At 44.0% G+C, this 25,427-nt stretch overlaps 1 protein-coding gene across 4 annotated transcripts in view; it reads left to right on the top strand.

The window, feature by feature from the left end:
* Mbtps1 (membrane bound transcription factor peptidase, site 1) overlaps window positions 1–25,427 on the top strand; it is a 54,788-nt gene that overhangs the window by 15,438 nt on the left and 13,923 nt on the right. For all 4 annotated transcript variants that reach the window (XM_013115646.3, XM_040736100.1, XM_040736101.1 and 1 more), the window contains 12 exons: window positions 2,316–2,519; window positions 3,449–3,559; window positions 3,904–4,013; window positions 7,018–7,134; window positions 7,599–7,666; window positions 11,681–11,783; window positions 13,688–13,839; window positions 15,968–16,129; window positions 19,626–19,770; window positions 22,459–22,647; window positions 23,499–23,671; window positions 25,066–25,181. In XM_013115646.3, coding sequence (XP_012971100.1) covers window positions 2,316–2,519; window positions 3,449–3,559; window positions 3,904–4,013; window positions 7,018–7,134; window positions 7,599–7,666; window positions 11,681–11,783; window positions 13,688–13,839; window positions 15,968–16,129; window positions 19,626–19,770; window positions 22,459–22,647; window positions 23,499–23,671; window positions 25,066–25,181 — 1,650 coding nt within the window. The remainder of the gene's footprint in view (window positions 1–2,315; window positions 2,520–3,448; window positions 3,560–3,903; window positions 4,014–7,017; window positions 7,135–7,598; window positions 7,667–11,680; window positions 11,784–13,687; window positions 13,840–15,967; window positions 16,130–19,625; window positions 19,771–22,458; window positions 22,648–23,498; window positions 23,672–25,065; window positions 25,182–25,427) is intronic.

Here is a 25,427-nt window from a genome sequence, read left to right on the forward strand (position 1 = left end):
GTGAAATAGTGCCCGAATGTAGTGCTTAGCAGCATGTGATAGCAGTTGAACCCAGGTTTTGCTTGATGTTGATGTTGGGCTGGAATATGTCTTGTTTTGGATCCCATTGGGTTGTCCCAAGACAAAGCTAACATCTTTTCCATATGAGGTGTTAATGAAGTGAAGATGTCCACTGTGCTGCCTAGTTTTATGTCAGCTTGACACAAGCTAAAGTCAGTTGAGAAGAAGGAACCTCTATTAAGAAAATGCCTCCATGAGATCAAACTATAAGCAAGCCTGTATGGTGTTTTAATTAGTGATTGATGTGGGAGGACCCAGCCCATTGTAGATAGGGGTGCCATCTGTGGGGTGCTAGACCTGGGTTCTATAAGAAAGCAGGCTGAGCAAGCCATAGGGGTCAAGCCAGGAAGTAGCACACCTCCCTGGCCTCTGCATCAGTTCCTGCCTCCAGGTTTCTGCCCTATTTGAGTTCCTGCCCTGACTCCCCTTGGTGATGGATTATTACTTGAAGAGTAAGCTGAAATAAACCCTTTCTTTCCCAAGTTGCTTTGGTTATGATATTTCATCAATAGTAACCCCTAACTAAGATATCATCTCTCTCTTATTTTCAGATGTCTTGCTTTTTTTTTTTAAGTCAGTTTCTTCTCTCCAAGCTAATGATCCCTATTTGTTTCAGTGGTTATTCACATGACTACTTTATTTTATTTGGAGTGCTCTGTTCTGTTTAAGGTCAAGCAAAGCAGACTGCTTCCATCATCTAAATGTTCTTACTCATATCTCTGGGATTGTCCCTGCTATCAACTTACAGATGAGACTAGGAAACTCAGTGCAGATAGATTTGAATTGGACTGTCATTTTAGACAGTTTCTTCTTGGGGTTGACAGCCTCTTTTTTTCTATGATGTCCCATACTTTCATGGTGTGCCCTGGAAACCTTGAGAACAATGAGAGTCATTTGCTTTAGAACTAGTACTGTAGAAATAGTACAGGTTTGTTCTTAAAATTGATTTGAGGGATAGCAAGGTAGCTCAGTGGGTAACAGTGCTTGCCATGTAAGTCTGACAATCTGTGTTTAATTCCTGCAACCCATGTAAGGGTCGAAGGGGAGAATTGACTTAAAAGTCACACACACTAATAAATGAAATTAAGGTTTTTAAAATATGATTTGTTTTTCATTGTAATATAGACTTTGAAAGGTAAAATGAAAACTTTATTTTTTTTAATGAAGGAATTTTTCTGATAGGGGATGTCCTTCTGTATATATGTTTCTCTTATTGGTTGATGAATAAAACACTGCTTGGCCAAAAGAGGCAGGAAGATAGGCAGGACTAAGAGACAAAGAGAATTATGGGAAAGGTAGGCAGAGAGGGACCTCAAGGAGACACCATGTAGAGACCGGGAAGATAGGATGCACCAGGCGTTTTCTGGTAAGATAAGGCCATGTAGAAATAGATAGATTAGTAGTTACGGGTTAATAATTAAGATAGAGCTAGCCAATAAGAAGCTCTAGCTATCAGTCAACAGTTTTATAAGTAATATAGCCCATGTGCCTATTTGGGCTAAAGGGGTGGCAGGACCTGGTGGGACAAGAGAAACTCCAGCTACATTTTTCAGGTCTTAAAATTCATTATCTAAGTGTACAATTTGACAGATCTTAGCAAAAGTACACAAAATAGGTCCAGAGTATTCTGTTGCTTCAGACTCTCCACTCACCCTCCTGTTTCTTTTGGTTTTTGAAAGGGGAAATTGGAAAAGGTAAAAAAAAAAAAATTACTGAGTTTCAGACTTAAAGTCTGCTAAAGTCTGGCCTGAGGTATGTTCAGTGAGGTAAGGCAGCTTTTTCCTGTCCAGAGTGCAGCACTGTAAAAGTTGCTAATCCTCCAGTGGCCAGCTCTTGGATCATTTCCCTTTCTTCTGACCTCTTGAAGGCAGGTCACTGGTGAGAATGATTTTTATCTTTAGTCTTTTAGTGTCACAAAAGGCTTATTTACGTGAGACAGGGTTTTGTAGTATAGCCTAGGTAGCTTTAAACTTGCAATCCTCCTGTTTCAGCCTTGCTAGTGCTGGAGTTACAGGCGTATATTACCATGACCCCCAGCAGGGCTTCAGTAAAAGTTACTGTAAGTCTTTCTCTGCCTTCCTTTGGTTTCAAAATTCTAAGAGTCATTTGGGTATAATATAGCAACCAAATACTATCTCATAGTTGTGATTGCCTTGAGGAAAGTCCTGGAACATGATTTCAGGGTGTCCTTGCCTTAGAGCACAGTGTGTGCATTTGTCTTCTTGGTCTCTGATCATACTCTTCCTTGACTCTAGCTGACCCCATTGTGCCATGTAATGAAACTCGGTGGAGCCAGAAGTGGCAGTCATCACGACCCCTGAGAAGAGCCAGTCTCTCCCTGGGCTCTGGATTCTGGCATGCAACAGGAAGACATTCAAGTCGGCGATTGCTGAGAGCCATTCCTCGACAGGTTGCCCAAACATTACAGGCAGATGTGCTGTGGCAGATGGGATACACAGGTGTGTACTGTGGACCCGGGACTTGGACAGTCAGCATCCAGGGAGGCCGTCTGCTAGCTTGCCCCACCACAGCTCTGCCACCATATACATCTATCTATCCTTCTTACCATGCTAGGTACAGTTAACTGTATCCATATTTGCCTCTTAAGCCCAGCATCTGTTTCTGTGACTTCTGTTTTTACATGTAAAAATTTTTAAGTACTTAAACACAAGTACATGTGTATGTATATATAGGAATGCACACGTGTGTGTATGCCTGAGTGTAAACATGAGTATGTGTGTGCCTGAGTGTAAACATGAGTGTGTGTGGGCACATACATGAGAGCATGTGTACATGTGTGGGTGGGTGTGTGCCGTGGTGAGCATGTTAAGGTCAGTGGATGACTTGTAGGCATCTCTACTCTCCTGTTATGTGGAACCTGGGAATGGAATGCAGGACATTGAACTGGAACATTTCTTTCCTGTTGACACTATACACAAAACGGCAGAACTTGAAGCCCATATCTGCCATCATGTGCTGCAGTGCCACATCATATCTGCAAAACTGCTTTTTTTTTTTTTTAAGGAAGGTAATAACATTCAAAGATGGACACCTGGATTTGAACAATTCCATGACAATTAGTCTTGTTTACTTGGTCATGTGGAGTAATTGAGGAATCACTAGCTGGCCACTTGATTTGGGAAACTGAACGACTGTGCCTTCCTTGATGAAACTCAGAACCAATGAGAGTCCCTTTCTTTTGCTGAGGAGAGCAGAAGAGTTCTGTCTTCACTAGTGTGTGAACTTAACTGTGAGCTGTGTTCTATCCCAGGGGCCTTGATTTCCTGTTTCTGTGGCTCCCTTAAAGGAATGGTGTTTTATGGGTAGAAATCAAGAAAGATTATTTCTCCCAATATGATTGTTTGCTGTTTTCTTATTTTGGAATAAGGTGCTAATGTCAGGGTTGCTGTTTTTGATACTGGGCTCAGTGAAAAGCATCCACACTTCAAGAATGTGAAGGAGAGAACCAACTGGACCAATGAGCGGACCCTGGATGATGGTAGGTCCTAGTCAGATGAAGCTCTTGGTCTGGAGGCTAATACTCATGAGTTGGCCTGTGATTGCACAGACAAGCCCAAGTACTAAGGAGCTTTGCTGATGCTCTCAGATGGTGTGGGGAAGTAGAAGCTGGGAGAAAAGGTGGTACCTGTTGAGAAAGTTAACTGAGGAATTGCCCACAAAGGAGAGTAGGAACAGTGGTGTCAGGAGTATGAGGGGCAGACCACAGCAGAGGCTGCTCATGTATTTCCAAGACCAGGAGTGTATGGCCATTGGTTTTGAGTGTTACCTCAAGCTTCTTCAGCTGTCTCATGGGACTTCTTTTTTTTTTTTTTTTGGTTGTAGGGCTGGGCCATGGTACATTTGTCGCAGGTGTGATTGCCAGCATGAGGGAGTGTCAAGGATTTGCCCCAGATGCAGAGCTGCACATCTTCAGGGTCTTTACTAACAACCAGGTAGGTGTTTGGGAGGCCTTGAAATATGTGAGTGGTCAGAGCTGAAGTATGACGCAAAGCACCATTGTACAGCTACTGTAAATGACACACTGCAGTAACAGCCTTCCTTATTGTCATGTGTGCCTCACCATTTCACACTGTCCTGTCTTCTGTGTGTCCTTCCCCAGTCCTGGTGACTAAGGCCATTGTGGTTCCATGATCTGTTTGTCTTTCACAATCTGACTTGCTTGAACCCCCTGAACTATTGTCTAGGGCTTCCATGGTGGACTAGTGTCTAGGGCTTCCATGGTGGACTAGTGGCATGTTCATGACATACCTATGCCTCCCCGCCCCCATTTATTTCCCACTGCTGGATAATGGGGACTATGTTACTGACCTCTGTATCCCAGTATCCCAGCACCTAAGTAAGGTTTACAGCTTCATTTGCTCATTTCATCTGAAAACAGAAAGGAAGAGGTTGTTATGTATGTGTGTGCTTTTTATTTGTGGTACTCACTTACGTGCGTTTGTATGTGGAGGCCATTTGTTAGCCAGAACACCATATGGCCACCTTGTTTGTTTTGTTTTGTTTTTGAGACAGGGTCTCACTCTCTTTCCTAGGCTGACCTGAAGCTTAATTATGTAGACCAGGCAGGCTGGTCTCAAACTCATGAACTCATAGAGATTCTGCTGTGTCTGCTTCATGAGTGCTGGGATTAAAGGCATGCGTCACCACGCCCATCTTCTCCTTGTTTCTTAAGACAGGATCTCTCATTGGTACTAGATTCCATAAGAGAAAGAAAAGCAGCAGCAGTTGGTCCAGGAAGGGACTGATACACAGTCCCTTCATAAGGTACCATTCATTAGGAGAAAAGGCCTTACGGTGAGAGAGCATTAGACATACAGAACAGTATAAGGAGATCTAAGCATTATGAGACTTTAGAAGGAAAGAGATGCTTCTTTATAAGGCCTAGAGAGCAGTGCTGTTAAGAGTGAGACTAAGAGAGATGAGGAAATGGGGGGAGGTTGCTTCCAAGGGTGAGGGGAGGTCAGAGGAGTCTCTTTAGAAAGCAGCCTTCTAGCTAGGTGGTAGTGGAGCTTGCCTTTAATCCCAGCACTCTGTGAGGCAGAGGCAGGCGGATCTCTGTGAGTTCTAGGTCAGCCTGGTCTACAAAGCTAGTGCCAGGACAGCTAGGGCTGTTACACAGAGAAACCCTGTCTTGAAAAATAAAATAAAGTGCTTCCATAATTGGCACAACCTAAGAGCAAAGAAATTATTAGGCTGGCAGTAAGTTTCATATCATGTGATTGGGTTCAGTGTAGCCTACAAGGCAAAGAGCTTGGTACCATAAATTGAGAGCTGTCAAGTCACAGTGTAGATGGCTTAACTTTCTAGAGAGTTGCAGGGACGCCTGGCCCGATCAGGGTATGGGATCTAATGTAGGCCTTTGTTCAGATAACTGGGACTTGCCCATTAGACTAATCTGGGTGGCAAAAAAAGCCCCAGGGATCTGCCTCCCCAGTTCTGAGATTTCAAGCATGCACTACCACATCCAGACTTGTGTGTGCATAAAACTCATTCATGTTTAGCAAGCTCTTGACCCACTTAATTGTTTTTCCTGTTGCTGTGACAAAATACTCTGTTAAAAGCAACTTAATGGTGAAAGAATTGATTCTAATTCACAGTTAAGGTTTTCTTCATCATGGTCAGGAATCTGGGTGGCAGGAACTTTGAGGCAGCTGCTCACAAGGGTCCAGAATCACAAAGAAGAAGAGCAGTGAATGCAAACTAGTACTCCTGCTCTTTCTTCTGGATGCTTTGTCCTGTGGACCGACACACAATTAAAATGAGTCTTCCCATGTGAGTTAATCCACTCAAGAAAACCCCCACCCAGGCATAGTCAGAGGCCCAACTCCATTGTTTCTAGATTCTTCAGATTTACAGTTGACACTAGTGGTCACTACGTGGAACCAGCTCTCCAGTCCTTTTTTTTTTTTTTTTTTTAAGATTTATTATTATGTTTGCCTGCAAGCCAGAAGAGGGCACCAGATCTCATTATAGATGGTTGAGAACCCCCATGTGGTTGTTGGGCATTGAACTCAAGATCTCTGGAAGAGGAGTCAGTGCTCTTAACCTCTGAGCCATCACTCCAGCCCTGCAAACCTCATTTTTTAATTTTATTTTTGAGCTCCAGCACATCAAAAAGAACAGTGATGACACCTGTTCCTTCCAGTGGCTTTCAACTCACTCCCCACCTTTTTGTGGGGAGCGTTCTTCACTTCTTATGTTGCTTCTTAGGATTTCTTTTGCATGTTAGCATGCAGTTTAACTTTTAAAAAAAAAAAAACCTTTCAAAATACTCTTCCCACTGAAAACTTGGTTTTGTGTTGGTTGGTCTTTTTGTTTTTGCTTTGAGGCAGGGTCTTACTCTATAGCCCCAGACTAGTCTGGGCCTCAGACTCATGGCAGTCTTCTTCTTGCTGCAGCCTCTTGAGTGCCTGGGTTACAGTTGTGAGCCACTATGCCTGGCTTAGCTTGTGTGTAAAAAAACAAACAAAAAAACAGAAGTAGTGTTTTGAAAAGCAGTTAAATTTGCCTAACATAAAGAAAGTAGAGGATCTGAAAACTGGTGGCATGATACTGTGAAGTGACTGTGGTTGCTCTTGTTTGTCCTTCAGTCTTTTTAGTAATGAAAGATTAGACAGATGCCTTAAACTATAGAAAATGCTTAATGTGACAGCAGTCCTTTTATAAGGGCAGTTAGAGGCTCGGGTTGGTCCTAGGACACATGCTGTAAGGTAGACAGTTGCTGTTGCCCCAAGGGGAGACACATCATATGGCACAGTCCTCTTCCGTGGGTCTAGTTCGAGGACTTAGTTTTTGGGTGAAATATTTACATTCTAAAGCATTTTTACTTGGGATTTGTCCGTGCTTTGAAGAATGTGCTTGTCCTTAGAAACCAGAGCTGTCACAGCTCTTTACACTTCTGCTGAGGCTCTCAGAGGACTGTTTCCATTTAACCAGGTGTCTTACACATCTTGGTTTTTGGACGCTTTCAACTATGCCATCCTAAAGAAGATTGACGTTCTAAACCTTAGCATCGGCGGGCCTGACTTCATGGATCATCCCTTTGTTGACAAGGTTGGTCAAGTCACCATGCAAGAGCAGTGTGTTGGGTGACTGTGCCTGTGCTTTTATACCATGAGGTGTATGTCATTCCTTCTAAGGTAATGACAGCTTTTGTGAAACAGGTGGTTAATGACATGAACTTCAGAAACTTGCATGTCACAACCCAGAGAGCTAGAGGCCTGGGAGCAGGTGTTTTTAAGGAGCATTGCTGCCTCCCTGATGCCTTGATGCCTTTCTTTTAAACCTTCACTCTGTTTTCCTAAGCTTGGCCACTGGACCAATGTGCTGTGAATGTCCATCCCCAGGTTCATGGGGTTATCCTCCAAGACCTTGTCCCGTGTGCCCGTCCCATTGGGCCTACCACTGTCTCAGGAGGGGGCTTCTTTCTTGGGCACACCTGGAGAAGTTCCACAGTTTGTGGGACAGTGACTTGTTGATAGTAGCGTTCATTAACCAAATGTTTGACTATTTTGTAGGTGTGGGAATTAACAGCTAACAATGTAATCATGGTTTCTGCTATCGGCAATGATGGACCTCTTTATGGGTAAGTAATCCCAGCAGGATAACCTGAGGGATTCTTATTCTCCTGAAGTAACTGAAATTGTGTCGTGTCTTTAGTCTGTGTGTCTTTGTGTGTGTCCTTATTTATATTTGTCTAAAATTTGTTATTAGGTTTTTAATTAAAAAAAAGAATGCATAATGACCCCCAAGTCTTTACCACTTGCTTTAACAATTGTAAATGGAAGCCAGTTTTTCTTTTTTGTTGATTAAAAAAATAAACAAAGAAAACAAAACTATAGTTCAGAGGCTTGAAAGTTTTATTTTGCCCTTCCCCTCCTCCCAAAATAGAATAGATCTGGGGAGATGGCTCAGTTGGCAAAGCGCTTGCTATGCCAGGATGAGGACCTGAATTGGGATTCCCAGCACTCACATAAAAAGCCAGGTGTGGCTGCATGTACCTAACTATGATCCCAGCACTAGGGTTAGGAATGAAGAAAGGGTAATCCTTGGGCTTGCTGGCCAGCTCCTCTAACCAGTTGATGAGACACCCTGTTTCAGAAAATAAGTTAGAGAACAATGGAAGAAGACGCTCAATGTTGTTCTCTTACCTCCACCAACACACATGAGCACATATATCCACATATGTGCCCACATGTACCAAAATGTATCTATGCCCCCCACACAAACACAAAAGTTAATCAGGAATGTGGACGTGGTGTCATATGCCTATAATCCCAGTACTTGGGAGGTTTTGGAGGCAGGAGGATCAGGAGTTCAAGTTCAGTCTGGATTACATAAGACCCTATTTCAAAGAAAACAAGGCAGTAATTAGGATAGTGGGTTTGTTAGGGAGAAGTAGGTTCTGTGTAATTTTTGAGACTCACTGTGTAGAGCACAGTGATTAAGAGGCAAGTGGATGAATGTCTGCCTGTCTCAAAAGAACAGGTGTAAACACAGTGACACTCATATGCTGGGAACATAGCTGGTGCCTTTGGGGCTGATAGGGTCAGTAAGGAGAGCAGCAGAAGACGGTGAAAGTGTGCCCTGTGCCAGTTTTTGGAAATTAAAGCAGTATGAGGCATGAAACACTCCCCACTGAAAAATTCAGCCTGCTGGGTGTGGTAGTGTTTACCTTTAATCCCAGGCTGGTGGATCTCTGTGTGTTTGAGGCCAGCCTGGTCTTCATAGTGAGTTCCAGTACAGACAGGACTGTGTAGAGAAACCCTCTTTCAATAACAAACCTGGGGTCTCAGTTATCTCCCTGTATCTCTGGCATTCATAAGCAATCTCTGAGTACACGTCTGAAGTAGAATACTTGTCCCCCTCAGTCACAGAGTACTCAGGATGGGTTCGTTCAATACTGGAACGAAGGGTATAAGGTGACAAGAAGATGCCAGGGGATGTGTTTTATATGCCATGTGCAATAAGGGGAGAGACTGGCTGTATGTGTAGCTGTGTATACACATTCATTTGTTCATAGTGCATTTGTCTGAAATGTTCTTAGAGCTCTTGCTGAGTGCAGACTGTCTGGAGAACAGGCGAATGTATGCAAAGCATCCAGAGCATAGGACAAGGCCAGTGATGTGAAGTTAGAGTTTATGTGGCAGTCCTGGTTTGCAAACCATCCCTTTTTAGGGGCCATGGTTCTTGATATGCTGTGATTTATAAATGTATGTTGCATGAACTGCCCTAAGTACCTTTTCTATAGCAAACACCAACTCTCAAGGCATCTGTTGTCAGAGTTCTTTGTTCCCTTTTTATGTGTTCTCCCACTTCTCTCATTTTTGACAGCCCCGCTCAAATCAGAAACACCTGGGTTTTCCGTTTCCTGGACCCTCTTCCTATCTTTAGGCTAAGAATTTCTTACTCTGGCTGTTTTGGTATGGACAGGAGTGGAGCTAGGCATGACCAGACAGGTGTGATGATGCCTATCCAGCCTGAGAGGACCTTCCGTTTTGAACCTTAGCCTTACTATTTGTCCCAGGGTCCTGGGCCTACTCTTCAGGTGCTGTACAGGTGATGCTGACACACAGGGAGAGCCCTAACTGGTGGCTGCTATTTCTTTCCTTTGGTCTATTTTATGGCTGTGTAGGCCAACATTGCATCAGTTTTCCAGTAGACAGATGTGCCTCATTGGCAAATACACATTGTTCTTTGATACTCTAGCTGGGATTGGCAAACTTTCTCAGATGTCACAGAGTAAATAGTGTAGGCTTTGTGGTCATATGGTCTCTACCTTTGTGATGACAAAGCAGCAGGAAGATAGGGAAATGGACAAGCTTGGCCATGTCCTGCTAAAGCTATGTGTACAGAAACAGATGTGGCACCTGACTGGTGCCATGGCAGTTTGCCAGCTCTTTGCCAGAACTTCTTGACCCATGCACATTTTCCTTAGCTCTGGTTCCCACCTGTGTCTCCAGTAGAAGCAATTGAAGATTCTTGCTACTGTCTCCTCTGCTGGTCTCCCCATTGTTCGTTGTTGTGTTGTGACATTCTGACTGCCTTGTCACACAACCCTTCCTGAACCACTGCTGCTGTTGTGGATAGTCAGTCACCTCTGAGAGCTTCTGATCTGAGACTTGTGAAATTAGCATGGATGAGGAGGAGAATCTTAGGGGTGGTCCCTTGTAGGCTTGTTGATGTGCTCACAGTACTCACGGACCCAGGCATCTTCTCTCTCTGCAGCAGTGGCATGTGGCCCATCCCAGTGTCCTAGCTCATGAAAAGTTAACCATTTTACAGCTTGGCATGGGAGGAGTGCTCCCAGTGCCGGCAGAGGATGTATGCATGCCCTGGAAGTGAGGTAGGCAGCCCGTTTTCTTTACCAGGAGTCTGGATCCTGCATCCTTGACACTCAGACTGATGAAAGTCGGTCTGCAGCTGTAGCGCCCCCCTTTTCATTCCTAACAGGGCTTCTTTATTTCCTGCTCTGGCCCTCTCAGTGCCTTCCTTATTTTTTAAAGGTTGAGATTTAGGGATTGACACATCGATGGAGGTGGGAAGTGGCAGTTCTCTGCTGACTTCAGTAGGAGGTTCTTCTACCTTGTGCTTTTGTTAGCTTCTGCTCCTTACCTTCATGGAAATGTGCAGACTTGCAGCATCACTGGGTGAGAAGCCTTTCTGCTGAGTGGCTCCTTGGTTACAGAGTAGCATTGGCTGGTGTGCTTTGAGCCTCTGATGGCACATGCTCTAGAATCTTACTGCACATCCCTGAAGCCCCTGGGAATCAGTTGTGATTACAGCATTGTCCAGGTTCTTAGAGCAGAGCTGTCATGTGTGAAGCTGCATACCTTCTTAAGTGCTCCTGCTTTCTAGCCAGCTTCATCTTGACTTTGTAATGTAAATTTTTTTAGACAGCTCTAGCTGGCCCAGAACTCACTGTGTGCACCAGGCTGACCTCAAACTCAGAGATCCACCTACCTCTGCCCCGAATGCTGGAATTAAAGGTGTGCACCACCATGCCTGGCTATGACCTAAACCTTTTTGTCAGTTGTTTTACTGTAGCTTTTTATGCAGATCTACTGCCATGAGGTCCTGACATGCATCTGTCATCTAATGGCTCAAGACTGCAGGCTGATGGTAGCTATCCTCAAATTCTCTTGGAGGTGGCATACATATAGTGGGTCTGCCTGTGTGTGGCAACACAACCATGGATCTGGGCTCATCTTATGTAATATCTAATCTGGTGAGAGAGGCAGAACAATTGACTCCAAAGTAGTGTGAGAACATGTAGGTGAGTGAGAAACTGATGTGTATGCTCTGTGGAAGTCCATGGCCAAGATGGTCCCCATTCATAAGAGTAAGGTGGCAAAGAGAGAGCAAACAGATGCCCTTCCAGAAAGAGACTACAGCTATAGCATGAAGGTGCAGGAATGTGGCATTTCACAGGACAGCTCTGAGGAGCAATCTTCAGTCAAAGCTATACACATCTTGTACTGAAGAACCTAAGAAATGGCCCTAGCTTTTCCTGGGAGTACTTGACCTGGTTTGAATTATTCATTTTAAATTATTTTTCTTCCCTTTTTTTTTCTTTTTTCTTTTGTATGTCTCAATTTAGCACTCTGAATAATCCAGCTGATCAGATGGATGTGATTGGAGTGGGTGGCATTGACTTTGAAGATAACATCGCCCGCTTTTCTTCCAGGGGAATGACTACCTGGGTATGCTTTTCTATATTAGCCTAATGTGACGACTCATGGAGCCCTTGGTCTATCAGCCCTGACATGTATTTGTCAGCGCACAGGCAGAGAAGTAGCCCAGCTATGATGGATGTGTGCACTCTCAGGGCTGGCCACCTTAGCTCAGTGAGTTTGAACTGCCATGAAGATGCTGGGTGAACTCTGAGTGGCATTCCCCAGTTCCAGTCTTTTTACCGTCTTCTGAATTTCACATGGGGAAGTAGACTCAGACTCAGTTGTCCAAACTGGGAGAAAGACAGCAACTCTCCTCGATACAAGCGCAGATTTAACTCTGGCCTTAAGAAGTCAATTCTGAGGTTGGTGATTTAGCTCCATGGGAGGACACTGGCTGGCAAGTGCCAGACCCCAAACTCCATCCCTAGCACTAAAGTGAAAATGAAAGCCCAGTAAGAATAGTTAATGTCAGTTTTGTCAACAGGGTCATTGCATTTACTGTGTCCAATGTTTAATCAGTATCAGTATGTTAGTGATTGGGCTGCATGGGGTTTGATTGTATATCACTTCACCCTTCTTTACCTCAGGTTCAAAATTAGATGTTCCCTCAGAGCAGCACTGGGTTGCTCCTGGCCTTCAAGAGATGACTAGGGAGCACCTACCCATAGTCTTCTTTGGGGCCAGGTCATGTCTCATTGCTCTAATTTGTGCTAAGCTCTGGGAGCTCTCAAGAAGGGCCCAGAAAGAGTCGCAAATTCCTGGGAACATTTAGGCCTTGTTTGCAACCTGTAGCACTCTATATCTTCTGTGAAGTTTCAGTTGTACAGTGTGGGCTCTATTACCTGCGAGGCCTCTGTCCCTCACACACAGGATGCTGTCTCTGGAGCTGACCCATTCACTGCCTTGATGTCTGGTCTGGTAGGCCCTACTCTGAGTCAGGCTTGCACTGCGCTGTGCGTTCTCTGTGTTCCCCAGCATGCCCTTTGTGCTCTCAGGTAGCAAGAAATAGAGCATCTGTCAGCATCAGTCTGTAGTTCCCTGGGTAAGAGCCTTTACCAACTGTACATGGTACTTGGCCTTCCTCAAGGACTTGTTTTTCAGTGCTACCAAGAAATGTTTGAGTTATTTATGGTGCTGTGGCCAACAGTGTCTTTACCCTTTGACTGTGTTTCTATACTCCTTTTATGACTGATTGCCTGGAAAAGGTTTTTATTTCAAATAGGTTAGATATACCTTTTCTCAACAGAATGTAGTAAGTTCTTGGCCAGGCAGGGTGGCACATACTTGTAATCCCAGCACTAAGGAGACTAGAATAAAAGATTATACATAAGTTCATATCTAGTCTAGGCTATCCAGAAAAACCATATCTAGAGAGACTGGGAAGGTGGTGGGTGGATATTTTCATATAGACCTACTTCTTAGGGACCTGAAGGAAATGTCTGAAGGCATGCCTGTCCTCACAAATCATAACCACGTGCTGGTTTTCCTTATGAAGACACTTGTAAATATTTTTTGGTTTTAGTTTTCCTAGTTCTCTGATGTATCGATTAGATTATCAGAAGGTAGAGCAGGTTGCTGGTTCTCTCAGTGACTGCTTTCTGATCTGAGCAATTACTAAAGTAGTAGCAAAAATTTTTTTTTCTTTCCTGTTTTAGTATTACACTTTGGTTTTTTGTTTTCTCACAGTGATCCACCTGCCTCTGCCTCCCGAGTGCTGGGATTAAAGGCATGTACCATAACTGCCTGGCTAATTTTAGTATGAAACATACTAAAGCAATTTTATTTTCTGTGCTACCACTAAAACTTGTTTTCAGACTCCAACCAGCATCTTTTCAGATGACTATTTAAATATGTCTGGTTTTATTCACACATAACCCTCCATGGCGAAGGGCTTTAGATGTGATAAGAAACCAAGCTACCCTTGTTTGTAGGAACTACCAGGAGGCTATGGTCGTGTGAAACCTGACATTGTCACCTATGGTGCCGGAGTGCGGGGTTCCGGTGTGAAAGGGGGCTGCCGGGCACTCTCAGGGACCAGTGTCGCTTCCCCAGTGGTTGCTGGGGCTGTCACCTTGTTAGTAAGGTGAGTATTATACAGCTGACCTTTGCTTCCTCTGCTCTCCCATCTCTCATAGGAGGCAGGATCCCCTCTGTGTGCTAGCTGGAAGCTGGAATAAACCAGAACATCCTGCAGAGCATATATCTGTAGCTCTCTATGGCTCCATGATGGAGATAACATTTGTGTGATGGGCTGGACTTTGTTCTCCCCATTGTGTGTGTCAGGCAAGGACATGAAGTATGCAAGTTTCCTTGCTGAATCCTCCATTTCCTTAGCAAGACATATTTTTTCTTATTAAATAAACTCTATGCAAATTTAACATATATAACATTATGTCATGGGACCCAGAGAAAAACTGGTTTCTGCTTTGAAGCAAGTTAACATAGCCATCACCTCACGTTTTGTTTCCGTGCTCTTAGCTAAGGAGCTGTGAAGCCACTTAGGTCCTGACAGCCAGCCACTTTCCTTGATGACTGACGAGTGTCTCTGTGCCACGTATTCTGTCGTGTTGAATTTCATCTGTAGTTGGAGTGGAGCTTAGTCCTCGGCCCTTCCTCCTGCAGGTGATGAAACTAGAAGCAGCTTCTAAAACATGGTAGAACAGAATTGAAGCACACCTGCCCTGGCATGTGGTCAGATGGGCTGTGCTCCCTTTATCTCAGTTATGGCTTTAAGTGCTTGCATTTCCCCTAACATCCGGCTTTCTCCTTCTCTAGTTAGGTCTTTGTTGAGGTACTATATTGTAATGACACAAATATGCACATACACAAACACACACAAACCTCTACATATTTGAAATTTGTGTTCTGTGCTCACTTGATAATTAAGCAAATTGCTTGTTGGTTTATGTTATTAATGATGTTGACAGGAACAGTCTGTCTCTTGCCTCATCTTCCCTTATAGGTCATAGCCAGGTGTTTGAAAATGACAGCATTGCCCAGAAATAAGTATGTGCCTCCCCTGTGAAACAGTAAAAGGGAAAGGCAGACTCTACTTTCCTGGCTCACTCACACTTCTATGTGCTGAGTACGGGCTCTTGTTTCTAGTGCTGTGGATTCTAGGAACAGAAAACACTGATCTGTTTTTACTGATCACATAATTGTTAGCAGGAAGTTGGGCTTCCCATTTCTCTGTAGGGCCCATCTGTCTCTGCTAAGTGAGTGGGAAGGTGAGGAGGCTGTGTTTGCTGTTCCAGTAGAAACTCGCAACACAAACGGTTTCAGCATTAAGGAAGCCTTCACCTCACCTCTTCACATCAGATGCCTTGTGGTAATTCAGCAGTTGTGGTTACAGGAGGCTGCGGTATGGTAGATGCTGCTCAGTGAGGAAATGGAGTCTTTTGACCTGTAACTTCTAGTAGTACTCTCATTCCTCACGAAAAGCTAGTCCCACTGTCTCCTCTTACTGTCTGGTTACCCATTAAAAAGATTGCCTTGGCTCTCAGATCAACCTCTGTCACTAGTTAATATTTAGGGATCTAAGTAGGAGAGTAAGTTGTCCATTTTTGCCTGCCAACTGCCCCTATAATCTAGTCACTAAAACTTACTTGTATGCGATACATAGATAAGAAAACATGAACCTTGCAGAGTTATAGTAAACCAAGCTGGCCAAACAAGGCTACATGTCAGTGTGTTGAGGCGCAGTCTAATGATGGCATATTTACAGTGGCGCCAGGCCTCCAAATCCCAAACCAAAGACAAGGACTGGCACTAGAGGCAGTCCTCCCTCACCCTGTACCTCCTGCCCACCCTGAATTGGGTCCCTTTCCAATATCCACCTGTATTTCTTTCCATCTCCTAACCAGCCAGCTGGTGTCCCTTTCTGGGGAGCCTGCACCTCTTGGATGGTTTTGCCTCCTGTGATCTGTGTGACCTACTTAATCAGATTATCAGGAAACTTTATTATTCATGCATCTTATATAAATAGGCATGAGCCTACACAGTCACTGCTGAGAAAAGTTGTGTGGTCAGGCCTGACCCAAGGACCCATGTAGTTCATGGTATTCTCATCTCATGGCTCCACTGGACCAGGAAGTCCTTCTAAATACAAAACAGACTGCAGGCTACATGCTGACCCTTTTTCAGATTAGAGGCAGATTGGTTTTCATCCTACACTAAAAGAAAACGAGCAAATACTGCTGTTCTTCTCCCAGCACAGTGCAGAAACGGGAGCTGGTGAATCCTGCCAGTGTGAAGCAAGCCCTGATTGCATCGGCCCGGAGACTTCCTGGTGTCAACATGTTTGAGCAAGGCCATGGCAAGCTGGATCTGCTGCGAGCCTATCAGATCCTCAGCAGCTACAAACCACAGGCAAGGTGGGTATGTGATGGTGTCCCAGGCCCTTGGGGCTCCTCTGCACATAATAGTAGTCTGACATCAGGAGTGGTGGCCCCTACACTCAGTCAAGCTTAGTTGTAAGGTTGTGAGCTGCTTCTACCAGGTGCTGCCTGCAAAAAACCTGACTTCTGTTGACATGGTGACACTCACTATATTACCGTAATGGATGTGGCAAAATATGGTTTCTGTTTCCTTAACATGTTTGAAACAACCTAGGTTTAAAGAAAATTTGCAAAAATAGAATTGTCATATACTATTTGCCTAGCTTCCCCCATGAGGGAGGGATAATAGCTTAGCTGAGCTGACACAATTGTTGAGAGTCATGTATAACACTGGCTTTGTAGATAAGGTCTCTGTAGCCACTCAGACTCTATGCTTACCCTTGTGTTCTTTGTCCAATTGGAATTCCAGGCCCTACAATGTAATTTGCTAGCCTGGTCTCGGCCCCTGGCAATTTGTTTGTGTTTTGTCATTTATGCCTTGACTCTTAGAGCAATGAGCTAGTTGCTTACATTCCAGATGGTCTCCAGTGGGTTTATCTTCTGTTTTTCACCAAAACTCTTTTTTTCACCTTTTATTTAGAGATGATTTTTAGATTTATATCTGAGTTTCACAAATAGTACTGAGAACCCAGAAGTTCGCCTCCCAGCTTCCCCTAATATTGACATCTTAATGGCACCAACTCAAGCTGCCCAGTCTGGAATGCCACCTAGATAGCATTGTATACTAGGTCCCACACAAGCCCTTCTGGTCCAGGACTCCTTGGAGTACATTTGACCTTTATATGGATTTGGACCTGTCTGGACTCTCAGCGTCAGTTTACTGCTCTGTCCAAATGCCACAGCCACTCTGTTCTGTTGAGCTTTTATTTGTGTTTTACCGTACAGTAGGGCTGGTCCCTATTGTTCATCTTCTTGGAGGCTTTTCATTATTTGGCTTTTCATAGCAACTTGGCTCATCCAAAAGAAAGCTTGTTAGCATTTTAATTGGTTTACAAGTTTAAATCAGCTGAAGAGGGATGATTTGTTTTAGTATGTTTTTAATCGTGTTTGTGGGAGGTTGGGGGTGTTGTATATGTGAGTTCAGTTTCCACAGAGGCCACAAGAGGGCATCTAATCCCCGAAGTTGTGAGCTGTCTGACATGGGTGCTGAGAACCAAACTTGGGTCCTTTGCAAAACCATTCTTTTTCTATTTTATGTGGATGGGTGTATATCTGTCCACCACTTGTGTATAGTTCCTGTGAACTAGAGTTACAGACCTTTGTTAGTTGCCATGTGGATGCTGGGAATCAAACTCGGGTTCTCTAGAAGAACGGACGGTGCTCTGTTGAGACTCTCTAGGCCCAGTATTTGCTCATAATGACTGTGCCATTTGCTCAAGGTTTTTGTGTCTCCTAAGAGGCTTTATACAGAATCCTGTAGGTCTCACATATTGCTTGGTAACTTTAAGTGTTTAATCTTTTTATTCTCATTATTGCCAGACTTTTCTCTTTTGAACCAGCTTCTAGCTGGTTGAAGTAATTCTTATAATTTAATATCCTTCTGTCTTGTGAATTATGTCTTGATTCAGTTTGTTTGTAGATTCTCTAATTTTCCAGGTATACTGACATATCATGTAATTGGAAGCAGGTAGTTCTGTTTTTCCTTACCAATTGTTAAGCCTTTTTTGGTGCTAGAGACATGGCTCAGTGTTTAAGTGTGTGTACTATTCTTATGGAAGACCTTAGTGTGGGTCCCAGCATCCATATTGGGTATATGACAATTGCTAATAACTCGGCTTTAGAGGGATTTGATGCCTCTCACTTCTGTAGGCACCTGCACTTGATGAAGATACCCACATACAGTCTCTCTCTCACACACACACACACACACACACACACACACACACACACACACACATAATTAAAACTTCTTTAAAAATTTAAGGTAGTTGTTGACTGTTCTGTCCACTTGGACTAGGTAAATGTCTCCAACATTGTGCTGATAGCTTTGACTGGGAGCAGTGGAGTCCCCACGTGGCTCCTCAGTATTTCTTCACTATATCCAGTGCTGCCTTTGGGACTCAGTATAGGTTTTACCATGTAGGAATTCCTAATTGCTGGTTTTTTTAGTGTTTCACATCAAGGCAAAGCTTAGAAGTTTGTAGAACAGGTCAGCATCGATAAGATGCCTGTAGATTAGACTTCCTGACATCAAATCAGTCTTTCATTACTGAAACTACTATTGTTTGGCCATAGTGTGCTGTTTTCTTTGTGTGGTACTGAATTATGCTTGCTCATGCTACTTGGTTTAAAGTGTTCATAGAGCATAGGTACTTTTATTAATTCAGATGATGATAGTCATACAAACAGCCACTAGAAGTGAGACTAGGTGGTATATTAGAAATGGCTAAATGCGACACATGTTGGTTATAGTTCTCCATAGAAGTCAGAATAGCTCTAAAGATGTTGTTTGTAAAGCTAGGGAAATGGCCCAATCTGTAAAGTACTTGCTATGCAAGCATGAGATTATTAATTCAATCCCCAGAATACATACGAAAAAATTGAATGCAGTGACCCACTCATATAATCTGGCAGAGATCCATGGAGCTTTGCTGGTCAGCCAGTCTAATTGAATCTATGAGACTCAGGCTCTGGTGAGACACCCTACCCCACAAAATAAGTTGAACATCCATCCATTGTGAGGAACACTATTTGAGGTTGACCTCAGGTGTCTATGTGCATACCCACATGTGCACTTGAACATGAAAATTTGTACATAAAGAAAATGTTAGGATTTTACATAGTAATTCAGTTGCTCCCGTATGTTCAAGATGAGTGCCATCATGAGAGTGATGAAGCAAGAAATAGAGCCATATGCCCACTGTCAGTCTGCCGTATCTACTTCCTGTGTGTCTTTTTACCTGCACAGATCTCTGACACCAGTGCTTGCTAGGAATAGTGTTAACCTGACACAGATGCATTATAGACACAACACCTGAAAGTAAGTTTAGGATCATTGTGTCAGTACTTGTGCACATCTGGGCATCAGCTGAGGGTGTCTAGTACAGCAGAGCAAGAGTACAGAGGAATCTGCTGTAAGTGAGAAAGGCAGCTGGTAAGCAGGGAGTCTGTAGGCTTCCTGTGCTCGACCCTCCTGCCCAGGCCCCAGGTAAGGTTTCATAGAGCTGACTCTTTGACCGAGCAGCAGGTTGTGTTGGTACATGGGTGTGTTTCTGCTCAAGAAAGCCTCTTGCAACTTGAGTCTATGGTTTGCTGCCATATCAGCTGACAGCCCGACTGTAGAAGACAGGAGGTGCTTCCTGCCTATCTGCTGTTTACTCCAGCAGTCAGGGAGCTCTAGAGGGCACACTGCTAGTGCCAGCCAGGGCAGCCCTACAGAATGTAGCTCCACTGTGCTGCCTGTGCCCAACTTGCTGCTGCTTCCCATTGCTTTCTGATGTGGTCTACACTAACACTTTCTTCGTTGTTTCAGCTTGAGCCCTAGCTACATCGACCTGACTGAGTGTCCCTACATGTGGCCTTACTGTTCCCAGCCCATCTACTATGGAGGAATGCCAACAATCGTTAATGTCACCATCCTCAATGGCATGGGAGTTACAGGAAGAATTGTGGATAAGGTGAAACTTCTGTGTGACATGGCCCAGACTTTTGTACCTTAGTTATCCCTCCTGAAATTAAGAAAGAGCTAAGCTGGGTATAGTGGCGTACACCTTTAGTCCCAGCACTTGGGAGGCAGAGGAAGGCAAATCTCTTAAGTTTGAAACCAGCCTGGTCTACAGAGTGGTGGTGGGCAGCTCTTTTGTATATAGAAAGTCATACCTGCTTCTCTACAGAAAAGTCAGGGCCTCAGTTTATTCTCTGAATTTGGCTCCTGAACAGCAGAGCTGCTAAAAACGACTTTGTTCCTTAGTGACCATGAATAGGCCTTCATGTTTTAAAGTCTGGTCCTTGTTTGGAATTTTACTTTTACAATTTTGTAACCACTCACTATGTTGACATCACAGTGATAGAGGGGAAAGCATAGAAAACCGACTTCCACCTCAAGTTCTCAACTGTTGTTTAAAACATACTCTTTTACAGACCTTATTGCAGCAGTATGCCATGTTGGTTGTCATTGTGTAGTGAGCAAAATTTTATTTCAGTCTTTCTACAATAAGCATATGAAAATACACCAATGTTTCAGCATGATGGGGGGTTATCATTTGGTTATTGTATGCTCTTGCTTGAACAGTTGTGTGACTTTTATATGTAAGTATTTTGCTATTATGCACAGAGTTTTCTTTTCTTCTGAGTTATTTCCTCAGTATGAAGTCCATAGATGAGAATCTTGAGTCAGGGTGTGGGTGTGCTACAGTTGTTGGTGATGTTTCTGTAGACTACTGCTGGTAGTGCTTATGGGGTATCTGCACCATGCCTGTACTGGGTAACACATCTTTCTCAGGGTTGTATTTCATGAAGATCTTTTCAATTGTCAGTGTGTTAGTATTCACATGGCTATACCAACATGACATTCAAGAATATTTCTGTCACTCCTAAAGATACTTCAGCCATCAGCACTTTGTTCCTCCTCTCCCATCCCTCTCCCCAGTCCCTGTGATCCTCAGTCTTTTTTTTTTTTCTTTTTCTTTTTTGTATTTGAGACAACATTTTGTATTTGTCTCTCTGTGTAGCCCTAGAACTGCTATATACATCAGGCCAGCCTCAAATTCCCAGGGATCTACCTGCCTCTGCTTTCCAAATGCTAGGATTGAAGGTGTGCACTACCACACCTGGCTTAGTCTACTTTCCATCTCTTGGTTTGCCTGCTCTGAACAGTCCATACTAGAGGACATGTGTGTGTCCTGCTATGACTGGCTTTTCTCACTGAAAAATGTTCTCAAGGTTCCTCATGCACCATTCAGTGGTTTACTCCTTTTTATGGCTGAGTGATATCCATTGTGTGGATGTTGCTACTGTTTTTGTTTGTTTGTTTTTTCTCTTCTTCTTCTGGTTTTTCAAGACAGGGTTTCTTTGTATTGTTTTGGAGGCTGTCCTGGAACTCGCAACTCGCTTTGTAGACCAGGCTGGCCTCAACAGAGATCCGCCTGCCTCTGCTTCCCAAGTGCTGGGGTTAAAGGCTTGCGTCACCAGTCACCAATGCCCGGCACCACTGCTTTTAGGAGAGAGAGAGGGAGGGAGGGAGGGAGGGAGGGAGGGAGGGAGGGAGGGAGGATTGATTTTGAGATTGATTTGGGGGATAGGTGCTCTAGTTAGTGAAGATTGTACCTCTATATGTGTTTACTAATTTTCGTCTCTCAGTGCCAATTACCTTTGTGTTTCCATTCCCACTTTTGACTGGAGTTGGAATTTCCCCTTCTGTTCTTATAGGGTCTCTGTATCTTGGAAAAGATAGCTGTTACTATGGTTTTTATAGTGTTCTCCCCACTTTGTACCCCCGTTTTCTTGTTCTTTGATATGACTTACTGTGGTTGTTTTTATTAATCCTCACTTCTTCTGTAAAAGTTTAATATTTTGATATAGTTGAATTTTCATCTTTGTGATTCTTTTCTGTTGCTTGAAAAAAAATATAAACCCCCTACAGAGGTTTAATAAAGTCAGTTTTATATTTATACTAATTCTTGTTTACATGATTAAACATTGTTTGTTCATCAGCTAATATTGAATGGAAGTTAAATTCTTTTTTCTTAGTTGCCAACCAGAGTAGTCATTAAAGCTGGGTTTTGTGTTGTTATATCCTGCAGGATCTATTTTCCAGAACTGTATTTGTTTATTATTTTAGCTATGCCAAATTACTTAGGCAGCTGCCCTGACTCTGGCTTTGTGACTTTTGAGGACGTCAGTACTTGGGTCTGCGTGACTTCCAGGTGATCTCTTCATGACTCCCTCTCCTCTCTCCTCTGGCCTGTGGTGGGGTGTATGTACTACACAGCCGGGCAGTCACCTACAGCCAGCGCACAGCTCTCCCTCCAGGTGCCCCTCATTAGCTGCAGGATTTGGTTGGTGACAACTGGCATCTATGACACTTCAGTCAGTGTGACTCTGAGGACTGATCTAGGGGTGTCTGTCGCTTGTGTTACTTCTTTCTTCTGATGCAAGTTCTTAGAGAACTCTTGACAAGTGTACTCTATTTCTTACAAAATGGTGGAGTAGAACACCCACAGCAGTGGTGTTGGGGATTGCTAATGTTGTGTCTGTGTCCAAGACTCATCTACCCAGTGCACTGAAATAGTCCTCAGCAGCCAGGTCAGCTCACTTGCATTCCACACAGCTCACTTCACCTTTGGCCTGCTCTCTTTTTCCGACAGCCTGAGTGGCGGCCCTATTTACCACAGAATGGAGACAACATTGAAGTGGCCTTCTCCTACTCCTCGGTGTTATGGCCTTGGTCAGGCTACCTGGCCATCTCCATTTCTGTGACCAAGAAGGCAGCTTCCTGGGAAGGCATTGCACAGGGTCACATCATGATCACAGTGGCTTCCCCAGCAGAGACGGAAGTAAGGGTGCACCAAGAAGTAACTTGTTTTTCTTATCCTTTACCAGCTGCTACCAGGAGAGGGGGCTGGGAGACAGATTCAGTGCTGAGGATTTCCATTTAATGGATCACTTATCACTGAGGCTGACTGGATTGGCTTAATTGTCTATGAACCATGGCCCAGGGCCTCCAGAGCAGCTGTGTTTTAACCCCTCTCTGTGCTTCATGCTCTGCTGCTGTCTCACAGCAAACAGGACCTTCTTGGGCCTAATTGCAAGTTCAAAATTAGTGCATCTGAATTAGTATCCCAAGAAACAAATGCAGGGTTGGTCTTGCATTGCTCTAATGGCTTTTAGGAACAAAATGACTGAATTTTAAGTCAGCTCTTGAGTTTGAACAGAATTAATTGCAACATGTGAACATAGGTTCTTGTCGTATATTCTTATATTTAAATTATGTGGGCTAGATTGTAAATAGAAACAACCTTTATAACCACAGTATGGTACTGTTGCATGTAATCCCAGCATCTGAAAGCTAAGGCAGAAAGATCCAGAGTTGGTGATCTTTTTTTTTAAATGAGCATTGCTTTTTTTTTTTTTTGCCTGCCTGTATATCCTTGGGAGGGGTCAGATCTCCTTAAACTGAGGTTACAGACAGCTGTGAGCAGACATGTGGGTGTTGGGAATTGAACCCAGGTACTCTGGAAGAGCAGCCAGTGCTCTTAACCACTAAGCTATCTCTCCAGCTCTCTGAGTTTGAGATCTTACCTCAAAAACAAAGGAAAGAAGAAAAGATATTTTAAAACCTGAACTAAGAGTTATTCAGAAAGGGGGGTACATTTCAAGTTTCTGTTCTATCCATTTTATTTATTAGGCAAAAAATGGTGCCGAGCATACTTCCACAGTGAAGCTTCCCATTAAGGTGAAGATTATTCCCACTCCTCCTCGAAGCAAGAGAGTCCTCTGGGACCAGTATCACAACCTCCGCTATCCCCCAGGCTACTTCCCCAGGGACAACTTGCGGATGAAGAATGATCCTTTAGACTGGTAAGCAGCAGCTTTGCCTGCGCCCTATCACCCTAGGGCTGTGTGTCCTTGCTCCTGCCACTCTTGGGAGCCTAGCTAAACATGCACTTGTGCAGCAGAAACAGGTGTCATCCTCAGTTGTCTTATTTCCCTGTCTACCACTGAGTCAGCTGACAAGTCTGGTCGATCCCTCTGTCAGGCTCTGCCCCCCTGTCCTCCCATGTGTGGCCTTCATTTGACTCCATGTATTGCCTTCCTTGGTTCTGGCTGAGGCCTGAATGTTGTCCCTGTCCTCTTGTCAAGTCTTGCTTCTCTGCATACCATCTATCATATGTCAGCCACCATGACCATGAGAAGGAAGGCGCTCTCCACAGCCTGCTTCAGTCTGTCCATGGTGATCGTGTGTGGGGGAGAAAGGTATCCAATTGCTTGACCAGCATTCTTTTTTATTTTGCTTTTTGAGAAGGTTTCTCTGTATAGTCCTGGCTGTCTAGAAATTTGTATACTAGGCTGGCCTTGAACTCAGAAAACTGTCTGCCTACGTCCTGAGTGCTGGGATTAAAGGCATGTGCCACCATGCCCTGCTTGACCAGGATTCTTACAGAGTTGAATTTGCCTTTTTAATATAAAAATTTTTATATGCATAGATGTTTTATTTGTATGTATGTCTGTGTATCATTTATATGCCTACTGCCTGCAGAGGCCAGAAAAGGGTATCAGATCCCCTGGAAATGGAGTTACAGATGGTTGTGCATTGCCATGTGGGTGCTAGAAATTGAACCTCTACAAGAACAGCCAATTTAACCACTGCTCTCTCTCTAGCTTCAGATTTGTCTTTTAAAGTAAAATTTTCCTGAAAGGGAGGGTGGTGGGTTCAGATGAGAGACAAATGATAGGATTAGGGGAAACTGACTTCAGGCAAGGCCATGGCCCTGCACAGGAGCCTGTCAAGTGGGCATGACTGAGGAGATGGGCTTTGGGGTTTGTTTGGTTGGTTGGTTGGCTGGTTGGTTTTTTGGTTTTTTTCCCCCATCATTTAAACAGTTGATCTAGATTGCAGGGAAGTGAGCATGTTTGGAAAGGAAAGGAAGCCAAGGTAATAGGGAATTTTGCGCTTAACCTGCACAGAGTGCGCCAGTATTTGCGTCCCTGTGGTGATTGTCACATGCAGGTGACTACTAGCAAATTAATGTGTACCTCTAAAGTACTGCTCAGGACAATTTAAGTCTTGTCCTTGTATCATTTTATCATCTGCACATGCCATGCTCTGTCTTGTTACCACCTTAGCTTGTCTGACCCAAATGATGCAATTTTGGAAAGGCTGGCTCTTGGGCTCCACTACTGGGATCTGTCCTGGCCTCCTGTGGTAAGCAGTGGAGAGTAGTCATCTGACCACTGTGGTTGTTGCTTTTCAGGAATGGCGACCATGTCCACACCAACTTCAGGGACATGTACCAGCATCTGCGCAGCATGGGCTACTTCGTGGAGGTGCTCGGCGCCCCATTCACATGCTTTGACGCCACACAGTATGGTGAGCAGCCTTTCTGGCCATGCCTGTCAACCCACAACTTACATGTGTTGACTGTTCCCACAGTGCTCACTGGTGGGCTGATAAAGGGAGCCTGGAGTAGTCCCTGTGAACAAGTGGAGGTGGAAAACAAGGCTCTGTGATGCTCATGCTCCCCACGTAGTGATGGTTGGAATTCTCAGCTGAATGCAGAACTGGCTGTGGACAGAGATTTGTAGTCTTTTCTTTACCACATTTGTGAGATATATA

Source organism: Mesocricetus auratus, unplaced genomic scaffold, assembly GCF_017639785.1.
Source record: "Mesocricetus auratus isolate SY011 unplaced genomic scaffold, BCM_Maur_2.0 Super-Scaffold_6723, whole genome shotgun sequence".
Classification (NCBI taxonomy): domain Eukaryota; kingdom Metazoa; phylum Chordata; class Mammalia; order Rodentia; family Cricetidae; genus Mesocricetus; species Mesocricetus auratus.